At 41.7% G+C, this 22766-nt stretch overlaps 1 protein-coding gene across 2 annotated transcripts in view; it reads right to left on the bottom strand.

Moving 5' to 3' along the window:
- Positions 1 to 22766, bottom strand: part of sgk3 (serum/glucocorticoid regulated kinase family member 3) — a 1016194-nt gene that overhangs the window by 6021 nt on the left and 987407 nt on the right. Inside the window, exons 2-12 of one of the 2 annotated variants that reach the window (XM_071328418.1) lie at positions 19650 to 19867; positions 19370 to 19453; positions 18975 to 19047; positions 18572 to 18647; positions 17120 to 17195; positions 14313 to 14362; positions 14077 to 14134; positions 7703 to 7786; positions 7475 to 7606; positions 2345 to 2457; positions 50 to 86 (exon numbers count right to left, since the gene is read on the bottom strand). In XM_071328418.1, coding sequence (XP_071184519.1) covers positions 50 to 86; positions 2345 to 2457; positions 7475 to 7606; positions 7703 to 7786; positions 14077 to 14134; positions 14313 to 14362; positions 17120 to 17195; positions 18572 to 18647; positions 18975 to 19047; positions 19370 to 19453; positions 19650 to 19727 — 861 coding nt within the window. In that variant the 5' untranslated portion in view covers positions 19728 to 19867. The remainder of the gene's footprint in view (positions 1 to 49; positions 87 to 2344; positions 2458 to 7474; positions 7607 to 7702; positions 7787 to 14076; positions 14135 to 14312; positions 14363 to 17119; positions 17196 to 18571; positions 18648 to 18974; positions 19048 to 19369; positions 19454 to 19649; positions 19868 to 22766) is intronic. The other variant, XM_071328419.1, reaches the window with a different exon arrangement.

Raw genomic sequence — 22766 nt, 5'->3', positions numbered from 1 at the left:
TAAAACAGATTACTTACGCACTGCAAATGAGTTAGGATGTCACACTTACTTCAAAGTCGAGAAGGATATTTTCTGGTTTCAAGTCCCTGTGAAAAAACAAACATGAACATTATCCAAAGTTGTTGTTATTGGATAATAGAACTGTGCTTAATGGATTACAATTATCTTCCTACGTCTGGGTAAGTGGCCAACTGAAGAGCAACAGAGGATATCAAAACAATCATCAAGAGAGGTTTCTTTAATCCTAGCGATTTGCATCCAGTTGATATCAATGTACACGAGTCACTGAACCAGCATTACACTAAACCGGGGGTGGCAGGTAGCATAGTGGTTAGAGCATTGGGCCAGTAACCAAAAGGTTGCTGGATCGAATCCCAGAGCTGACAAGGTAAACATCTGTCATTCTGCCCCTGAACAAGGCAGGTAACCCACTGTTCCCCAGTAGGCCGTCATTGTAAATAAGAATTTGTTCTTAACTGACTTGCCTAGTTAAATAAAGGTTACACAAACTGAAACGACAGGTAAAGTGGATGGCTTGAGGGACTATGGGGACAGACCCATGTTGAGGGAAAATTGCCTTCACATGTTTTTATTTAACTAGGCAAGTCAATTAAGAAGAAATTCTTGTTTACAATGACGGCCTACCAAGAGGCAAAAGGCCTCCTGTAGGGACGAGGATTAAACATTTAAATGTGGGACAAAAACACACATCACGACAAGAGACACCACCACACTACATACAGAGAGACCTAAGACAACATGGTAGCAGCACAAACATGCGTTACGTTCCCCAGCTCAAACAGAATGGGAACTAACAGTCACAACAACCAAAACTTTCCCGCTAACAAGATGGCAACCAGCACAGGTGTAACACATACTGACAAATGAGGTGACACCAATCAGTGCGCCCTACGTACTAAAGTCCGACCTCAAAAAACATAAATGGAAAAACTAAAACCTGTAGCACATGGTACAAACATTGTTAGGCACAGACAACAGCACGAAGGGCAAAAAAGGTAGAGAACAATACATGTCAGTTAATGAACGACTATACACGTGCTGCAACCGTGACAGCAGTGACATTGGACTTAAGGAACATTACTACAGCTGACCACTTGAAAAAGGAACACTTCAAATGTTCAGAGAGGGAAGATGTGCTGCATTCGTTGCTCATTCAGGAAAGTTCATGTGGAAACTGTTTCACGACAGAGGAAACCTTAGAATGTGTCTAACATTCAAATCAAATCTTATTGGTCACATATACACATATTTAGCAGATGGTATTACATTATTACATTTAGCAGATGTTATTACGGGTGTAACAAAATGCTTGTGTTCCTAGCTGCAACAGTGCAGTAGTATCTAACAATACACACATCTAAAATAATGGAATTAAGAAATATTAGGACGAGCAATGTCGGAGTGGCACTGACTAAAACACAGTAGAATAGAGTACAGTATATACATGTGAAATTAGTATAACAGTAGTGGCTAGTGTTCTATTCTTAAAGTGATCAGTGATTCCAAGTCTATGTACATACATCGGGCAGCAGACTCTAAGGTGCAGGTTTGTGTAACCGGGTGGTAGCTGGCTCAGGATGGCATTCACTCTCTACTACAGACCTCCAGCCAACTGGTGTACCAGAGCCAAGACAACCAGCCAGCCTATCCACATGGGTGACTCACTTATCCAATACAGCCTTTGCCACTGACTGGATTTGAACCTGGGACTCCTGCACACCTCAAGACTGGGTTTGCCTGTTGAGCCAAAGCCCATGCTCAGGCAAGGTTACTCATCAAACACGCATACACTGAGTATACCAAACATTAGGAACACCGTCCTAATATTGATTTTGCCCTCAGAAGAGCCTCAATTCTTCAGGGCAGGGACTCTACATGGTGTTTTGATTACGTTCCACAGGGTTGCTGGCCCATGTTGACTCCAATGCTTCCCACAGTTGTGTCAAGTTGGCTGGATGTTCTTTGGGTGGTGGACCATTCTTAATACACACGGGAAACTGTTGAACTTGAAAAACCCAGCAGCGTTGCAGTTCTTGACACAAACCTTTGCGCCTGGCACCTACTACGATACCCCGTTCAAAGGCACTTAAATCCTTTGTGTTGCCCATTCACACTCAATGGCACACATACACAATCCATGTCTCAAGGTTTAAAGATCCTTCTTTAACCGGTCTCCTCCCCTTCATCTACACTGATTGAAGTAGATTTAACAAGTGACATCAATAAGGGATCATAGCCGTCACCTGGATTCACTTGGTCAGTCGATATAATAGAAAGAGCAGGTGTTCTTAATGTTTTGTATACATACACGCAATCCATGTACCTGTAAACTATGTTGAGAGAATGCAGATAGCCCAGTGCGCTTGCCATTTCTGCGATGTAGAACTTGGCTCTGGGTTCTGGAAAGGTCCGTTCTTTTTGAAGATGGAAGAAAAGCTGGAATGATAGAATACAGCCACAGTGCCAGTGAGACATCACAGAAGAATAAAGGTAACTGCCAAAATAAAGGAAACGTCAACGTAAAATGTCTTAATAGGGCGTTGGGCCACCAGAACAGCTTCCATGTGCCTTGGCATAGATTCGGCAAGTGTCTGGAACTCTATTCCATGACACCATTCTTACACGAGAAATTCCATAATTTGGAGTTTTGTTCATGGCGGTGGAAAACGCCGTTTCAGTTGGGTTGAGATCTGGTGACTGACACACACACCCTTTAAACCCCCTATGCTCCTTTGAGACCTCTTTCAAAGTCACTGAGATCTCCTCTTCTAGCCATGGTAGCTAAAATAATGCGCAACTGGGCATTTTTATACATGACCCTAAGCACGATAGGATGTGTTAATTGCTTAATTAACTCAGGAACCACACCTGTGTGGAAGCACCTGCTTTCAATAGACTTTGTATCCCTCATTTACTGAAGTGTTTCCTTTATTTTGGCAGTTTATTTTGGCAGTACATCATAATAAACTAATGGACATGGTAAGAGTATGGTGTGATATTTAGCCCAGGTTGCTAACAACAATTGTAGCCGAGTCATGACACAGAGCCGTGGGTCAAACTTCCTGCCCCGTCTGCAAATTCCACATCACAATTACAATTGACTCAAGCAGCACGTTGAGGGGATGACCTATGAGATTAGCCTCTGCGCCCTGGAAAACTGGAAAGGCAACATAGAGTCAGTGGTTTCGGAGGAGATATTGAGCCTAGTTCCCCCAAGCTAAAGCACATACTGATGACAACAATAATGAAAGGAGTTAGCTAAAAGCACATAGCCTGATCCCAGATTTGTAGGCTAAGGGAAATCCATAGACCTCAGGAGCTTTTTTGTAGATATCTATAATATTTTAATACTGTCAAAATATTTATACAGACTGGCCATTATACCAAGGTTAGAGAAACATTACAAACCTTCAATCATCCTGTCAATCACTCTTGGTTTTGGCTCTTTCTGACAGTCCCAGAATGGCATAAAAATGCTAATAAATATTTTTATAGGAGTTACATTGGCCAACGTTGCACTAATGGCCAGGATGTGCTTATTCAAATGTGGAAATTCAGCTCCCACCAACTACACTGCACAGTTCATTTTATTGAAAAGGAAGCTTTGAAATGTGTGGTTTTTTTAACACTTAAATGGTAGATTGGGAGTGGGTCACATCTGATTCTTTTTGAATAGTGTAGAAAATAAACAGACTATAAACTCTATGTAAATGTTTACAGTTTACTGTCAACATTGGGATAGGGGTAAGCAGCATATCCTGGATCAGCATTAAGTGGTTACGTCTACCTTGAGTTATGTTCTTTGTACCACTGGACATAAGAAATGTCTTCAGCCAAAGTTGAATAACACTGCTTCTTTATGATTAAAAACCAGGCTGTTTTGTTAGCACCAAGAGTTGTAACCGGTTCAGGGAACAGAACCGAAAACCGGAAAATAACAGATTAGAGGAACAGAATCCAAACGGAATGATCTATACTGTTCCGGAACAGAACCATTATTTTAAAAGCATGGGAACCGGTTAATAACGTTATTTTACATTCCAGACATTTTTTTCCAGTCTCACAAAAAAATTACAACAAAGCTCCTATGCACTTTGTCCCTCAGAAACGTATTCCAGTGTCTGCCTGCCAGCTGGAAATCTTTGCCAGTAGGTGTGCCCCTCCCCTCTGAAGCATAGGTTACTATAGCCTACTGACAACTTTACATAGGTTACTATAGCCTACTGACAACTTTACATAGGTTACTGTAGCCTACTGACGACGTTACATACAGTGGGCTCCAAAATTACTGGCAACCTTGACTGGCAATGCACAAACAATACTTAAAAAAATATAAACAATAAACACTACCGGTCAAAAGTTTTAGAACACCTACTCATTCAAGGGTTTTTCTTTTTTTTAACTATTTTCTACATTGTAGAATAATAGAGAATACATCAAAACTATGAAATAACGTAGTAACCAAAATGTTATATTTGAGATTCTTCATATATCCACCCTTTGCCTTCATGTCAGCTTTGCACATTATTGGCATTCTCTCAACCAGCTTCATGAGGTAGTCATCTGGAATGCATTTCAATTAACAGGTGTGCCTTCTTAAAAGTGAATTTGTGGAATTTCTTTCCTCCTCAATGTGTTTGAGCCAATAAGTTGTGTTGTGAGGGTAAAAAACCAAGTCCATATTATGGCAAGAACAGCTCAAATAAGCAAAGAGAAACGACAATCAATCATTACTTTAAGACATGAAGGTCAGTCAATACGGAACATTTCAAGAACTTTGAAAGTTTCTTCAAGTGCAGTCGCAAAAACCATGAAGCGCCATGATGAAACTGGCTCTCATGAGGACCGCCACAGGAGAGGAAGACCCAGAGTTACCTCTGCTGCAGAGGATAAGTTCATTAGGGTTACCATCCTCAGAAATTGCAAGCCAAATAAATGCTTCAGAGTTCAAGTAACAGACACATCTCAACATCAACTGTTCAGAGGAGACTGCGTGAATCAGGCCTTCATGGTCAAATTGCTTAAAAAAAAACACTACTGAGGGACACCAATAATAAGAAGAGACTTGCTTGGGCCAAGAAACACGAGCGGTGAAAATTTGTCCTTTGGTCTGGAGTCCAAATTGAAGATTTTTAGTTCCAACCGCCGTGTCTGTGAGATGCGTGTGGGTAAAACGGGTGATCTCCGTGTGTGTATTTTCCACCGTAAAGCATGGAGGAGGTGTTATGGTGATGGGGTGCTTTGATGGTGACACAGTCTGTGATTTATTTAGAATTCAAGGCACACTTAACCAGCATTCTGCAGCGATATGCCATCCCATCTGGTTTGGTTTGGTGGAACTATCATTTGTTTTTCAACAGGACACTGACCCAGCACACCTCCAGGCTGTATAAGGGCTATTTGACCAAGGAGAGTGATGGAGTGCTGCATCAGATGACCTGGCCTCCACAATCCCCCGATCTCAACCAAATTAGATGGTTTGGGATGAGTCGGACCGCAGAGTGAAGGAAAAGCAGCTAACAAGTGCTCAGCATATATGGGAACTCCTTCAAGACTATTGGAAAAGCATTCCAGTTGAAGCTGGTTGAGAGAATGCCAAAAGTATGCAAAGCTGTCATCAAGGCAAAGGGTGGCTATTTGAAGAATCTCAAATATAAAATATATTTTGATTTGTTTAACATGTTTTTGGATACTACATGATTCCATGTTATTTCATAGTTTTGCTGTCTTCACTATTATTCTACAATGTAGAAAATAGTAAAAAATTAAGAAAAACCATTGAATGAGAAGGTGTTCTAAAACTTTTGACAGGTAGTGTAATTATAGAGATAAACTCAAAATACCAACATGTGAGAAATACTGTACTGTACACATTGTTTGTGCATTGCCAGTCAGGGGTGCCAGTAATTTTGGAGCCCAATGTAGATTACTGTAGCCTACTGACAATGTTACAAGCATGATTCAGAAATTAGGGAGAGATGTTTAAAATAATAGATTCACTTTTTTAATGCTAGTTAAGGCTACAATAGTTGAAAAAGAAAAGGAGAGCCTCACACTCTAGGAGCTCAGATGCAATCATTTTATAACCGGCATTGACAGACAAGCCGCCTTCATCAGGGTATAATGACAAACACTGCGGGTCACTAGATGAAATACTTTGAAAGGACACAGACAGGTGTCTGTAATAACGGCCAGGTGTGGCTTGATATCATTGGTTGATTTACAGATATAAATAGAACTTATAAAAAGCACGAATGAATAACATACGATCATAGATACAATTTGGCTACATAGGCCAACAAACACTTACAATGGATAGCAAAAACACACTAATCACGAGAATGGCTTCAGATCAAAGTCTATGTTGAGACCGACGGGAGCAAGGGTCTTTAAAATAAAGATCCAGGCAGCCTCTCGTTTTAACAATAAATTGTCAAGGTCACCCCCTCTCCAAGGGAGGGTGACGTGTTTGATGCTGATATAGCGAAGGGACGAAATAGAGTGGTTCACTTCCAAAAAGTGGGCTGCAACTGGGTACATCAAATTTTTGCAACTAATGGTGCTACGATGCTCAGAGATACTTACTTTTAATTTGCGCTTCGTATTCCACACATCATTTTTTACCACAAGGACAAGTTATAAGATAAATAACTGCCTTTGTGGAGCACGTGATAACACCTTTGATTGGGATCGGTTTCCCTCTTTGAGGGTGTTTGAAGGATCTACATCTACAACACAGCCATTACACTTGTAGTTTCCATCCGGTAGAGTTGGAAATAGACGTTGTCTGGGGGTATTTTGGGGTGGTAAATCAGAGTTTACCAATTGATCACTGAAATTTCTGCCCGACGAGATACAATAGTTATCACGTTTCACATTGGATTTATTAACTACAAAAAGGTTAAACATGTTTAAGTTCTAGTGCTGCTCTGCACACACAAGTTTGTTAGGTAGTTGCTAGCTAACTAACAAGCTTGTGGGTGCAGAACAGCACTAGAACTAGCTCTGGTCCACGGCTAAACAAACTCGGAAGTTCAAAGTTCATCCATAGAAGCCACTCCTCCATTGGTATAATTATGTGGGCCTAATTCCAATAATGCATGTCATAACAAGATGCCCATCAAGGCAAGCTTCCTCCAACCTCTCTCCACATCTGAAAAAATAAAAATAAATGATTTCAGAGGTTTAAAAAGTAACGATATAAACCGCTACTTTCTTTTGGTTACGAAACGGGTCGGAACTTTATTTTCCTGGTCAGAACTGTAGAACGAAATGATTGGAAAATAATTTCGGTTCCAACCCCTGGCCAGCACCACTGGGACTCAGGTCAGGGGTCATTTCCCAGGGACCTTTTCAGCAGGTTTCCGGCGTTGTATTATTCTGAGTTTCCCTCCTTGAGCTCAGTGACTCAACACGGTGGGTCTCCATTATTCATAGGAGTGAAACTACTCACTTCTCCCCCGTTGACGAAATCCAAGACGAAGTACAACTTGTCTGTCGTCTGGAAGGAATAATGCAAGCCGACCAGGAATGGGTGTTTTACATTCTTCAGTAGCACGTTGCGCTCCGCCATGATGTGTTTTTGCTGGTGGAAACAGGAGAAATGGTATTGGTGGGGTGAACATAGAAATAACGTACCCAACATTGAGAAACAGAGTAATAACACTTCAGAATAAATTACCTCTCTCCTGTTGAGAATGACCCTTTTCTGCAGGACCTTGATTGCGTAATACTTCCCGTCCAGTTTCCGTTTTGCAAGGAGAACCTTCACGTGGGAGAGAATATAAAAGTATGGTGTTCAATTGTTGTTAAAACCCCTCAGTTACCACATCAGGGACAATACAGTTCCAACAAAGAGGCAGTGAAATTACAGAACTGTAAGACTATCACTTCCCAAATGGAAAGGCCATCTACTGATAGACAAAGAAGTAAAACAGTATTCCTTACCACACTGGTAAGAGCAAACAAAAACAATGTCATTGTTTGTGTTGCTGTGGAGTTTCTCTTCACAGTGAACTACTTTAAGACAAAAGCAATGCTAATTTTGGCACTTTTTTGTTGATTTTGTCTAGTTTTATTCATTTTGACTAAAATATAATTAAGGTCTTAGTCACATTGTCATTTGAATAATGATTTAATCTAGTTATTGTCAAAATGACACAGTTGGCCATTTTAGTCAACTAAATGCCTTACATTTTAGTCACATTACATTTGTATTGCCTCAAACTATAGTAAACATAAATCACTGGCTTCCATGTCCACAAACATAAATAGTCTTGTCCAACCAACATATTTTTCTGCATAACATCGTATTCTTTTCCCAACAACAGTGCATTCGGAAAGTGTTCATACTCCTTCCCTTTATCCACATTGTTACGTTACATCCTTACTCTAAAATGGATTAAAGAAAACATTTTCCTCATCAATCTACACACAATACCTCAATGACAAAGGCACAAAAGGTTTGGAAATTTTACCGAATGTATTAAAAATATAAAACAGAAATACCTTATTTACATAAGTAAATTTGGTATAATACTCAAAATTGAGCTCAGGTGCATCCTGTTTCCATTGATCATCCTTGAGATGTTTCTACAACTTGATTGGAGTCCACTTGTGGTATATTCAATTGATTGGACATGCTTTGGAAAGGCACACCTGTCTATATAAGGTCCCACAGTTGACATTGCATGTCAGAGCAAAAACCAAGCCATGAGGTCAAAGGAATTGTCCGTAGAGCTCTGAGAAAGGATTGTGTCGAGGCACAGATCTGGGGAAGGGTGCAAAAAGAGTTCTGCAGCATTGAAGGTCCCCAAGAACACAGTGGCGTCCATCATTCACCAAAGACTCATCCTAAAGCTGGCCGCCCAGACAATTGGGGAAGGGCCTCGATCAAGGAGGTGACCTAGAACCCGATAATCACTGACAGAGCTCCAGAGTTCCTCTGTGGAGATGGGAAAACCTTCCAGAAGGACAACCATCTCTGCAGCACTCCACCAATCAGACCTTTATGGTAGAGTGGCCAGACAGAAACCACTCCTCAGTAAAAGGCACATGACAGCCTGCTTGGAGTTTGCCAAAAGTCACCTAAAGGACTCTCAGACCATGTTAAGCAAGATTATCTGGTCTGATGAAACAAAGACTGAACTCTTTGGCCTCAATGTCAAGCGTCACGTCTGGAGGAAACATGGCACCAACGGTGAAGAATGTTGGTGGCAGCATCATGCTGTGGGGATGTTTTTCAGCGGCAGGGACTGGGAGACTAGTCAGGATCAAGAGAAAGATGAACGGAGCAAGGTGCCGAGAGATCCTTGATGAAAACCTGCTCCAGAGTGCTCAGGACCTCAGACTGGGGGCGAAGGTTCACCTTCCAACAGGACAACAACCCTAAGCACACAGCCAAGACAACTCAGGAGTGGGTTCGGGACAAGTCTCTGAATGTCCTTGAGTGGCTCAGCCAGAGCCTGGACTTGAACCCGATCAAACATCGCTGGAGAGACCTAAAAATACCTGTGCAGCGACGCTCCCCATCCAACCTGACAGAGCTTGAGAGGAACTGCAGAGAAGAATGGGAGAAACTCCCCAAATACAGGTGTGCCAAGCTTGTAGCGTCATACCCAAGAAGAATTGAGGCTGTCATTGCTGCCAATGGTGCTTCAACAAAGTACTGATAAAAGGGTCTGAATACTTACAGTAATAGTCAAAAGTTTGGACACACCCACTCATTCAAGGATTTTTCTTTATTTTTTACTATTTTCTACATTGTAGAGGACATCAAAACGATGAAATAACACATATGGAATCATGTAGTATCCAAAAAAAGTGTAAAACAAATCAAAATATATTTTTGACTTTAGATTCATCAAAGTAGCCACTCTTTGCCTTGATGACAGCTTTGCACACTCTTGGCATTCTCTCAACCAGCTTCATGAGGAATGCTTTTCCAACAGTCTTGAAGGAGTTCCCACATATGCTGAGCACCTGTTGGCTGCTTTTCCTTCACTCTGTGGTCCAACTCATCCCAAACCATCTCAATTGGGTTGAGGTCGGCGATTGTGGAGGCCGGGTCATCTGATGCAGCACTCAATCACTCTCCTTGGTCAAATAGCCCTTCCTTGGTCAAACATGTGTTTTGGGTCATTGTCCTGTTGAAAACAAATGATAGTCCCACCAAGAGCAAACCAGATAGGATGGCGTATCGCTGCATAATGCTGTGGTAGCCATGCTGGTAAGTGTGCCTTGAATTCTAAATAAATCACTGACAGTGTCACCAGCAAAGCACCATCACACCTCCTCCTCCATGCTTCACGGTGGGAACCACACATGCGAAGATCATCCGTTCACCTACTCTGCGTCTCACAAAGACACGGCGGTTGGAACCAAATATCTCAAATTTGGACTCATCAGACCAAAGGACAGATTTCCATCGGTCTAATGTCCATTGCTCATGTTTCTTGGCCTAAGCAAGTCTGTTATTTTGATTGGTGTCCTTTAGTAGTTGTTTCTTTGCAGTAATTCGACCATGAAGGCCTGATTCATGCAGTCTCCTCTGAGCAGTTGAGATGTGGTTATTACTTGAACTCTGTGAAGCGTTTATTTGGCCTGCAATTTCTGAGGCTGGTAACTCTAATGAACGTGTTTTCTGCCACAGAGGTAACTTTGGGTCTTCTTTTCCTGTGGCGGTCCTCATGAGAGCCAGTTTCATCATAGCACTTGAAAAACCAGTCAGGATGCTCTCGATGTTGTGTCACAACACAACTGATTGGCTCAAATGCATTAAGGAAAGAAATTCCACAAATTAACTTTTAACAAGACCTGTTAATTGAAATGCATTCCATGTGACTACCTCATGAAGCTGGTTGAGAGAATGTCAAGAGTGTGCAAAGCTGTCATCAAGGCAAAGGGTGGCTACTTTGAAGAATCTCAAATATAAAATATATTTAGATTTGTTTTCCACTTTTTTGGTCACTACATGATTCCACATGTATTATTTCATAGTTTTGATGTCTTCACTATTATTCTACAATGTAGAAAATAGTAAAAATAAAAACCCTTGAATGAGTGGGTGTGTCCAAACTTTTGACTATTACTGTATGTAAATGTAAAATGTAAATCTAATATTAATTACATTTGCTATTATGGGGTATTGTGTGTGTATATTAATTAGGAAAACATACAATTTAATCAATATTAGAATAAGGCTGTAACAAAAAAAAACAAATGCACTGTATATAAAAAATGTGGACATGTAAATTCCAAATTCAGCCTACATGGATACTGTACATTACAGACAGAGACACAGAGATAGAGACAAGCACAATCACCAGATGGTGCCGCAAAGTCTAGACAAAGTAGTCTGGGTTGTACCTCCATCACTCGGTCATATCATTGACATTGTTATCAACGTTCCACAGACGCCACAGCCACATTGGTGTCCTAAAGTAGAACCGGGCTAATGACTTCGAAAGGGAGATAATGACTGATGGCTGAAGTCCGAGTCCCAGTGCTCAAGTTGGAGTCTCTCGGTTCACATTAACTCAAAATACAGTTATTTATCTAGTCAGATATAGTGTAGTAGCTAGAGGAATTTAGTCAACTTGTTTGCTATCCATTTCCCTTTCTTTCTGTGCCACCAAATGTTTGCATATAGGTTACTGGTAATGTTACCAGGGCCACGTTCAGTTGCAAAACGTTCTCAAATGTTGCAGATAGAAATCCCATGATTAGAGCAAACGTTATTCCTTATTCAACATGTCAGAGGCATTTTTGCTCTACAGATCATATTTTTATCTGAATGTTCAAAAACATTGCGTCCTGCAGGTTATTAGCTATAGCTAGCTAATGAGGTAACATGGCTGAATAAGGTGTAGCCTATCAAATGGTTAATGGTCCGGTCCGCAAGTAGCCTATCTTTAGAACGCCCCTCAATACGCTTTATAAATATCAAATGTGACCCGCCAATGCACAAACAAATATTCTCTGAGGAAAAGGAGACTTGGCTACAGAATCTGATTCAGAACCTGGCTATGAAATGCAGTGGGGAACGTGGGAGGGTTGAACGAGACTACAAATTCAAAGACAGCCTACTTTTCTATCCTCATAGCTAGACTGCTGTTTTACGATTAAACTCAATGCCGCTATCGTTTTTAATTTTGTATAGCAGCTTGTGTTTCCTAACCGGGAAAAGGGTAGCTAACTAGAAGGCTATTGGCAACTGTTTAGCGCATCTGTGCTGCTAATATTAAATTGTACGTATCACTCAATCTCTCCAAAAACTCTTGTTTAGTCCACTCCGTAGTCAGATTTTCGTCACAGAGATCATTTTGTATCACCTCATTTTAGTAAACTGAAATGGGACTACTTAGTAAGTTATAGTCTCGTCAATTGCCACTGAAAAATAAGTGTTTGAAGAATAAACATTCTTGTTGACGAAATTAACACTGGACCAAAGACATTCAAAGTGGCTGTAATATACACTACTGTTCCAAAAGTTTGGGTCACTTAGAAATGTCGTTGTTTTCCATGAAAACATACATGAAATGAGTTGCAAAATGAATAGGAAATAGTCAAGACTTTGACAAGTTTATAAATAATGACTTTTAATTGAAAAAATAATTGTGTCCTTCATACTTTGCTTTCATCAAAGAACCCTCCATTTGCAGCAATTACAGCCTTGCAGACCTTTGGCATTCTAGTTGTCAATTTGTTGAGGTAATCTGAAGAGGTTTCACCCCATGCTTCCTGAAGCACCTCCCACAAATTGGATTGGCTTGATGGACACTTTTTACGTACCATACGGTCAAGCTGCTCCCACAACAGCTCAATAGGGTTGAGATCCGGTGACTATGCTGGCCACTCCATCATAGACAGAATACCAGCTGACTGCTGCTTCACTAAATAGTTATTGCATAGTTTGGAGCTGTGCTTTGGGTCATTGTCCTGTTGTAGGAGGAAATTGGCTCCAATTAAGCACCGTCCACAGGGTATGGCATGTTGTTGCAAAATGGAGTGATAGCCTTTCTTCTTCAAGATCCCTTTTACCCTGTACAAATATCCCACTTTACCACCACCAAAGCACCCCCAGACCCTCACATTGCCTCCACCATGTTAGACAGATGGCATCAAGCACTCCTCCAGCATCTTTTCATTTGTTATGCATCTCACGAATGTTCTTCTTTGTGATCCGAACACCTCAAACTTAGATTTGTCTGTCCATAACACTTTTTTCCAATCTTCCTCTGTCCAGTGTCTGTTATTTTTCCCATCTTAATCTTTTATTTTTATTGGCCAGTCTGAGATATGGCTTTTTCTTTGCAGTCCTGCCTAAAAGGCCAGCATCCTGGAGTCGCCTCTTCACTGTTGACATTGGGACTGGTGTTTTGCAAGTACTATTTAATGAAGATGCCAGTTGAGGACTTGTGAGGCATCTGTTTCTCAAACTAGACACGCTAATGTACTTGTCCTCTTGCTCAGTTGTGCATCGGGGCCTCCCACTCCTCTTTCTATTCTGGTTAGAGACAGTTTGCGCTGTTCTGTGAAGGGAGTAGTACACAGTGTTGTTCGAGATCTTCAGTTTCTTGGCAATTTCTCACATGGTATAGCCTTCATTTCTCAGAACAAAAATAGACTGACGAGTTTCAGAAGAAAGGTCTTTATTTCTGGCCATTTTGAACCTGTAATCGAACCCACAAATGCTGATGCTCCAGATACTCAACTAGTCTAAAGAAGGCCTGTTTTATTGTTACTTTAAATCAGCACAACAGTTTTCAGCTGTGCTAACATAATTGCAAAAGGGTTTTCTAATGATCAATTAGCCTTTTAAAATGATAAACTTGGATTAGCTAACGAACACAGGAGTGATGGTTGCTGATAATGGGCCTCTGTACGCCTATGTAGATATTCCATTAAAACTCAGCCATTTCCAGCTACAATAGTCATTTACAACAATGTCTACACTGTTATTTGCTTTTCTTTCAAAAACAAGGACATTTCTAAGTGACCCCAAACTTTTGAACGGTAGTGTGTATATATACTCTATTATGCATAATCACATACCTTTCCAAAGCTCCCCTTTCCGATGACTTTGAGAAAGTCAAAGTCTGTGGGCTTTGCACTAAAATGTGGAAAACAAAAAAAGGTAAGCAAACAAAATAAGTGAAATTTTTTGAACAAATGAATGGCTACGATAAGACCTGCAAAGGTTACTTAAAAGGAAAATGACATCCAGAAAACACATTAACACAACAGAAATATCTGCAGGCCTCAATTCAACGTGAGACTGTGTAACCTACTGTGGATTTCCAGACGGTCCCAGGTTAATATTTCTGGAGGTAGAGCTGTTCTGCAAACCAGAGAGAACAGATGATCTAGGTTAAAAACGCAGACATACGTAAGCGAGGCCATAGAGTCTAAATCTTTATTCTACCAGAACTCTATCCTCCTGATTCCTGCTTACAAGCAAAAATTAAAGCAGGAAGCACCAGTGACTCGGTCCATAAAAAAAAAGTGGGCAGATGAAGCAGATGCTAAACTGTTTTGCTATCACAGACTGGAACATGTTCCGGGATTCTTCCGATGGCATTGAGGAGTACACCACATCAGTCACTGGCTTTGTCAATAAGTGCATCGAGGGCGTCGTCCCCACAGTGACTGTACGTACATACCCCAACCAGAAGCCATGGATTACAGGCAACATCTGCACTGAGCTAAAGGGTAGAGCTGCCGCTTTCAAGGACTCTAACCCGGAAGCTTATAAGAAATTCTGCTATGCCCTCCGACGAACCATCAAACAGGTAAAGCGTCAATACAGGGCTAACATTGAATCATACTACACCGGCTCCGACGCTCGTCTTATGTGGCACAGCCGCGAGCTGCCCAGTGACACGAGCCTACCAGACGAGCTAAATCACTTCTATGCTCGCGTCGAGGCAAGCAACACTGAGGCATGCATGAGAGCATCAGCTGTTCCGGACGACTGTGTGATCACGCTCTCCGTAGCCGATGTGAGTAAGACCTTAAAACAGGTCAACATACACAAGGCTGCGGGGCCAGACCGATTACCAGGACATGTGCTCCGGGCATGTGCTGACCAACTGGCAGGTGACTTCACTGACATTTTCAACATGTCCCTGATTGAGTCTGTAATACCAACATGTTTCAAGCAGACCACCATAGTCCCTGTGTCCAAGAACACAAAGGCAACCTGCCTAAATGACTACAGACCCGTAGCACTCACGTCCGTAGCCATGAAGTGCTTTGAAAGATTGGTAATGGCTCACATCAACACCATTATCCCAGAAACCCTAGACCCACTCCAATTTGCATACCGCCCAAACAGATCCACAGATGATGCAATCTCTATTGCACTCCACACTGCCCTTTTCCACCTGGACAAAAGGAACACTTATGTGAGAATGCTATTCATTGACTACAGCTCAGCGTTCAACACCATAGTACCCTCAAAGCTCATCACTAAGCTAAGGATCCTGGGACTAAACACCTCCCTCTGCAACTGGATCCTGGACTTCCTGACGGGCCGCCCCCAGGTGGTGAAGGTAGGTAGCAACACATCTACCACGCTGATCGTCAACACTGGAGCTCCCCAGGGGTGCGTGCTAAGCACCCTCCTCACCCACGACTGCATGGCCAGGCACGACTCCAACACCATCATTCAGTTTACAGACGTTAACAGTGGTAGGCCTGATCACCGACAACGATGAGACAGCCTATAGGGAGGAGGTCAGAGACCTGGCCGGGTGGTGCCAGAAAAACAACCTATCCCTCAACGTAACCAAGACTAAGGAGATGATTGTGGACTACAGGAAAAGGAGGACCGAGCATGCCCCCATTCTCATTGACGGGGCTGTAGTGGAGCAGGTTGAGACCTTCAAGTTCCTTGGTGTCCACATCAACAACAAACTAGAATGGTCCAAACACACCAAGACAGTTGTGAAGAGGGCACTACAAAGCCTATACCCCCTCAGGACACTAAAAAGATTTGGCATGGGTCCTGAGATCCTCAAAAGGTTCTACAGCTGCAACATCGAGAGCATCCTGACTGGTTGCATCACTGCCTGGTACGGCAATTGCTCGGCCTCTGACCGCAAGGCACTACAGAGGGTAGTGCGTATGGCCCAGTACATCACTGGGGCTAAGCTGCCTGCCATCCAGGACCTCTACACCAGGCGGTGTCAGAGGAAGGCCCTAAAAATTGTTTAAGACCCCAGCCACCCCAGTCATAGACTGTTCTCTCTACTACCCCATGGCAAGCGGTACCGGATTGCCAAGTCTAGGACAAAAAGGCTTCTCAACAGTTTTTACCCCCAAGCCACAAGACTCCTGAACAGGTAATCAAATGGCTACCCGGACTATTTGCATTGTGTTCCCCCCCCCAACCCCTCTTTTTACGCTGCTGCTACTCTCTGTTTATCATATATGCATAGTCACTTTAACTATACATTCATGTACATACTACCTCAATTGGGCCGACCAACCAGTGCTCCCGCACATTGGCTAACTGGGCTATCTGCATTGTGTCCCGCCACCCACCAACCCCTCTTTTACGCTACTGCTACTCTCTGTTCATCATATATGCATAGTCACTTTAACCATATCTACATGTACATACTACCTCAATCAGCCTGACTAACCGGTGTCTGTATGTAGTCTCACTACTTTTATAGCCTCGCTACTGTATACAGCCTGTCTTTTTACTGTTGTTTTATTTCTTTACTTACCTATTGTTCACCTAATACCTTTTTTCCACTATTGGTTAGAGCCTGTAAGTAAGCATTTCACTGTAAGGTCTACACCTGCTGTATTCGGCGCACGTGACAAATAAACTTTGATTTGAAGTCTCAAATGACAACTGTACACTGCTGCGTTATTGTTGTAGAATGTAATAAATTATCACACATTGACAATACAATATCCAATACATAGAATACTTAATCAAGTACTCATTCATGCTAAAATCAGAGCAGATATGTTATTCAATGTTATCCATATGTGACATATTTCTTCAGTTTCAAGACGTGACAACTAAATCTATAAAACAGTCTTACTCCTTTCCACATCATACTGTCCTGTCATCCCCTACCTTGTCATCTTCGTCCTCCGATGCGTCTGAGAGGTTTTGAGATTTGTCCATCTGCAGGAATGCTCTGACATCAGGCCTATCAGATAGAGAGATAGAGAGAGAGGGGCAGAGTGGTCACATGTTAGGGGTCTGACTGAGACATACACAAAGCCACTGCTGTTAGAGAAGCACTGCTTTTAGACTCCATGTTAAACATCACTGGGTCAGGAGCAGTGTTGGGGGTAACGTGTCACAAATTACTTTTATGAGTAACATGTTACTTTTGAAATTGGGTAATATTATTACAGTTACTTTGTCAACTAACGTGTGTTACTTTCAGAATCATCTCTCTACCGGGCGTGTGTTTCCTTGATCCGATCTCGACTCGTTTCCTCCTCTAGTTCTCCAGCGAGTGGAGAAAGGCTGTTTGGAGAAATGTCACGACAGCTACATCCTTAAAAATGTATAAACCCACCCCAACCACTCCAGTACCCCTGCGTATTGAATAAGGTAATTGCATTCATGTTTCCAACAAAATAAGAACTTGTTCTTAACTGACTTGCCTATTTAAATAAAAAATAAAGTAAAAATGATCTATATTATTATCACTGCATTGTTGGGAAAGCGCTCTCAAGGTAAGAATTACACTGTAAAGTTTTACGTCCTGTGCACGTGGCGAATAAACTTTGAAACGTGAAATTTAGATTTTTGCCATCAGTTCTGTGATAGCAAGGCCCATAGAGGGCTCTACCATCTAGTGGCAAGTGACCCTCTATACATCTCTATGGGTCCGTGTACGTGCGGTCTAAAACCAGAACTGGCGGCTTGAGAGAAAGATTTTGAATGAAAAGATAAGAAATCTGTACAGATTTTTGGCTTACAGTATATGGCTAAATAAGCAGCCCATATGATAGCACAGCACTTGTAGACTAGCACAGGAAAGCATCACCACAGATGAAAGAAGAAACTAGTGATCAAACTTGAGTTAGTCTACTTACTATCTTTGGTAGAGCAAACAAACTGTGAGATTTCGATTTTTTCCATGAAAGTAACAGAAAGTAATAACATGTTACTTTCTACACAAAGCAATATGTTACTTTTGCGAAATGTAACAAGTAATATTTACTTTTTCAAGTAACAAATCTCAACACTGTTCCGGAGATACTGCCATGATACGACAGGGTTACATATGCTCCTTCTGAGCTTATCATCCCCAGATCTTAACCATAACCAAGAGGGAGAACTGTAACCAAGAGGGAGAACTGTAACCAAGAGGGAGAACTGTAACCAAGAGGGAGAATCGTAACCAAGAGGGGAGGAAACACAAAACGGACCTTAGATTAGTTTCTAGGGGTAACTTCCTACTTGTATAGGGGGCTTCACACTTGCATAAAGTGAGGCAGATCGATTTGATTTATTTTCAATTGAATTCAATAACTTATTTAGCTAGCTGATCAGTTATACAATACTTACTGGATACTGAGCTGAGGATGTGAGACCAGTCTCTGAATGAACTCATGTAAACCTGTTCTTCTTTGCTTGATAAACTCTAAAAAAATAAAAAATAAGAAATGGACAATTTTATAAATAGAATTTTTGATATGGACCCGGTATCACAAATGAAAGACAACCTACAGACACACGAGCAGATATGATGCAAAGTTTTTCTGGTGTAGTTTCATATCATCCGTAATCTAGTTTTTAATACCCAAATGAGCTAATTTGTTTGCAATTTAAATAAAACAAAATAGTTGGCTGAAGGTCAGTGGAAAACAGAGGGGTCTGTATTGAATTCTGATCTACTGAATACATTTTTATAATAGAGTGAAGTTACAGGTAGTATACTGTACTTTTATCAGATTAATCAATACGGTACCTGGGTCAAAGTTGTCCCCAAATATTCTCTTGGCTGGGATTTTCAAGTTCAAAGATGGAAACTGTTTCCTCAACTGCATAAATAGAAAAGACAGACAAATCAGATTACAGAAAGTATATATAAAAATAGATGTCACAGAGACCAAAATTACTCTCTACTTTCATTTTCCCAATTATGAGAGTTGAATTACCTGATTTTCTAAATGTCAACTAAACATAAATCCCCACTCACAGCCTGAAAAATACTCCTTAAAACATCGGATAAGATTCTATTTTGATCAAAATCGAGCTTTGCCCAGTTTAGTCAGCAGATCTCTGATGAAAAGGTTCAGTAAGAAAGGAAGCCTGGAGTCTCACGACAACATGCATTTATCACACTGTAACACTTCCACTTACTGTGTTGTAGAGCTTGTCAAACTCTGCGTATCGCCTGAAGACAAACCACTCATGTCTTCCTACGTTGACCATCACTTTGTAAACCTGGACAAATGTGGAGGAAAACACATTTTAGTATAGACCTAGACAAATGACACCGATGCCCTACTTTCTACTGATAATAAATACTCTCTAATAACCATTCTGTATAATGTCTATACAAGATATACTACAGTCTGTAATACTGCCTGATGAACAGCCGTTGCCATAGCAACACTATTATACTATACTCATTACTCACAGTGTAGCGCTTCTTCTTGTCCCTCTGCTCGTTGTAGCAGGGGATGCTGACATTGGGGAAGCTGGACTGCTCCTCCATCCTGAGCTGGAGCAGTCAGAGTTCAGAGGTTTGAGGTCAAAGTGTAGGTCAGAGGTCAAGCCTCCCAGCACCCTTCCACAGCGTCCGGTCCTGGACAGAGCTCACGTGGACAACTGAACCATCCTCATCATGGTTGACTGCTGTGGACAAGAGATAAAAGAGATTAGATTATACACTGAACAAAAATATATATGCAACATGCAAGAATTTCAAAGATTTTACTGAGTTACAGTTCATATAAGGAAATCAGTCAATTGAAATAAATGCATTAGGCGTACAGCCAAATTCTCTGGCAACAGCTCTGGTGGACATTCCTGCAGTCAGCATGCCAACTTCACACTCCTTTAAAACTTGAGATATTTGTGGCGTTGTGTGACAAAACTGCACAATTAAAAGTGGCCTTTTGTTGTCCCCAGCACAAGGCGCACCTGTGTAATGATCACACTGTTTAATCAGCTTCTTGATATGCCATACCTGTCAGGTGGATGGATTATCTTGGGAAAGGAGAAATGGTCACTAACAGGGATGTAAACAAATTTGTACACAGATGTTTTTTGGGTGCATGTGGAAAACTTCTGGGATATTTTATTTCAGCTCATGAAACATGGGACCAACACCTTACATGTTGCGTTTTATATTTTTGTTCAGTATAGAGGTACTATAGAGAAAGGATACTGCACTCTATTCCATATGAGAGAATGAGCATACCTGCTCTATCATGTTACAGTTCTGCCTACAACCATCTTAACGTTTCAGCCACCGGAATAAACCCCAAGCTCAGCCCTCATACATTGATCCTGCATGGAGCTGATTGCAGAGCACAGATTCTCAGCAGCTGTGGAGGGAGTTGTTGTTTGTAGCTGCTAGCGTGACAGAGGAGAACCCACAGTGTGGTCAGTGAGCGTCAACAGCCTCACAGCAGGATACCTCATCCTGGAATGACAGACATTAGGCTACGCTCCCCCCCCCCCCCCCCCCCGAACACACCCCCTCGAGTCTCTCCATGCTCTCTGTCACCTACACGCCCACTCTATCCTGTTTAGTTCTTTACCTCATACCTCACTATTATCCACCTCCCTCTCATCTCACCACTTTCACTACTATCCACCTCTTCTCATCCCCACATCCCCTACTATCCATCTCTTCTCATCCCCACATCCCCTACTAGCCATTCCTCATCCTCTCTGCAGCCCCTCTCTCCAAACCGATGGACCCAGAGCTGCATGACTTCACTCTCCTCCTCTTCCCGCTCCTCCTCTTCTCACATACAGCTCACACACACTCCCGCTCGCCCCCCCCCACACCACGCACACACACTCCCGCTCGCACGCTGGGCCTGTGACATTCTCCCTGGCTCCTGTCACAGCATGGAGGACTGGAGGTATTTATAGATAACCTTCCGCTGGCTCTTTGAAGTTTGAAGCACACAGGCTAGGTAGAGAGCTGTAGGAAGCTGCCCAGTGGGATCCCCAAGACAGGAAGAAGTGCCATTGTAGTGAACACTCTAGAGAGGTAGTAGTAGCCTATTATGAAATCACCTTGAAGACCTTATTGAGAAAAGAGAATTTCATCAGTCTCAATCAAAGCCTATCGATGCCTTGAAACAATATGGAGAAATTACAAATGCCACCTCAATCAAATGTATTAATGTTGATATGCTGCAAGGCTCAATATTAAATGTTCAATGTCTGCTTTAAAAAATGTTATCCATCAACCAATAGGTGCCCTTCTTTGCGAGGCATTGGTCTTTGAGGTCGAATCCGTTTTTAGAAATTCACTGCTCGACTGAGGAACCTTACAGATAATTGTATGTGTGGGGTACGCATTGGTCTTTGCGGTCGAATCCGTTTTTAGAAATTCACTGCTCGACTGAGGAACCTTACAGATAATTGTATGTGTGGGGTACAGAGATGAGGTAGTCATTCAAAAATCATGTTTAACACTTTTGTGGTCTAAGCAACTTGTGACTTTTTAAGCACAGTTTTACTCCTGAACTTATTATGGCTTGCCATAACATTTCAGCTTTTCGTTTTTTTATTAATTTGTAAAAATGTCTAAAAACGTAATTCCACTTTGACATTATGGGGTATTGTGTGTATGCCAGTGACGTAAAACTCTCAATTTAATAAATGTTAAATTCAGACCGTAACACAGCAAACTGTGAAAAGTCAAGGGGTGTGAATACTTTCTGAAGGCACTGCACATGGGATCAGAGACCAGCAGCCTTCCATTGTCAATACTAGTGATAATAATTAATGTTATTTTGTGAAGTGGTTCCTTGCATCATACAACACCATTTTCAGTCACCTTTTTGGCCAACAGTGTTACAGAATTTGTATATATATTTCTTTGGAGGGGGGACAGTGACTTGAGCTTTCAGACAAGTAAAGAAATCAGTCCTAAAAAAGTTCATGTCAAGCACTGTGCTGGTTACTTGCTGATCGTGTCGTGTCTGTTTTCCTGTTAGAAACAAAGCTTTTTGTTTGGTGGCGTGACACTGTGACTTGTCCTTTGTTTCATAGTGAGGTCAGCTAGCATGTTAAGTCATTTCTTTCAGACCTTGCCATTCGGTGCTTGGTGTAGGCTACAACATGCTGGCTCTCTCTCACACAACAGTTCCCAGTTAACTGTGCTGTACTGAAAGTCTTGACAGAGAGATCTAATTCAACACTTTCCAGTAAACTGTGCTGTACTGAATGTCTTCACAGAGAGATATAATTCAACTCACGTAATAGTAAAGACGCATAAAGGGAGAAAGCCTCTTAAAATGCACAAGTGCAACTGAGAGACCTTCAGTTCCAGCCCCCCCTCCCTTCCCACCACACCCACAGAGAGCAGAGCAGAGAGCCCATAGGCTTGACTGGGATATTATAAACAAATATTCTCCCACTGGGCTTGTTTCAAAATCAAATCATGCAAGCATGGCAAAATGACTGCGCATCCCGAGGCAGAACCGCTTTTTAACATTCCAGAAATACTTTTGTTCAAAGCTATTACATACTCCTTCATTTGGAATGCAGAACATAAAGTCCTGACCAA

Source organism: Salvelinus alpinus, chromosome 10 (genome assembly GCF_045679555.1).
Source record: "Salvelinus alpinus chromosome 10, SLU_Salpinus.1, whole genome shotgun sequence".
Classification (NCBI taxonomy): domain Eukaryota; kingdom Metazoa; phylum Chordata; class Actinopteri; order Salmoniformes; family Salmonidae; genus Salvelinus; species Salvelinus alpinus.
Note: the sequence above shows the minus strand (reverse complement) of the source record. Positions and strands in the feature narration are given on the sequence as shown.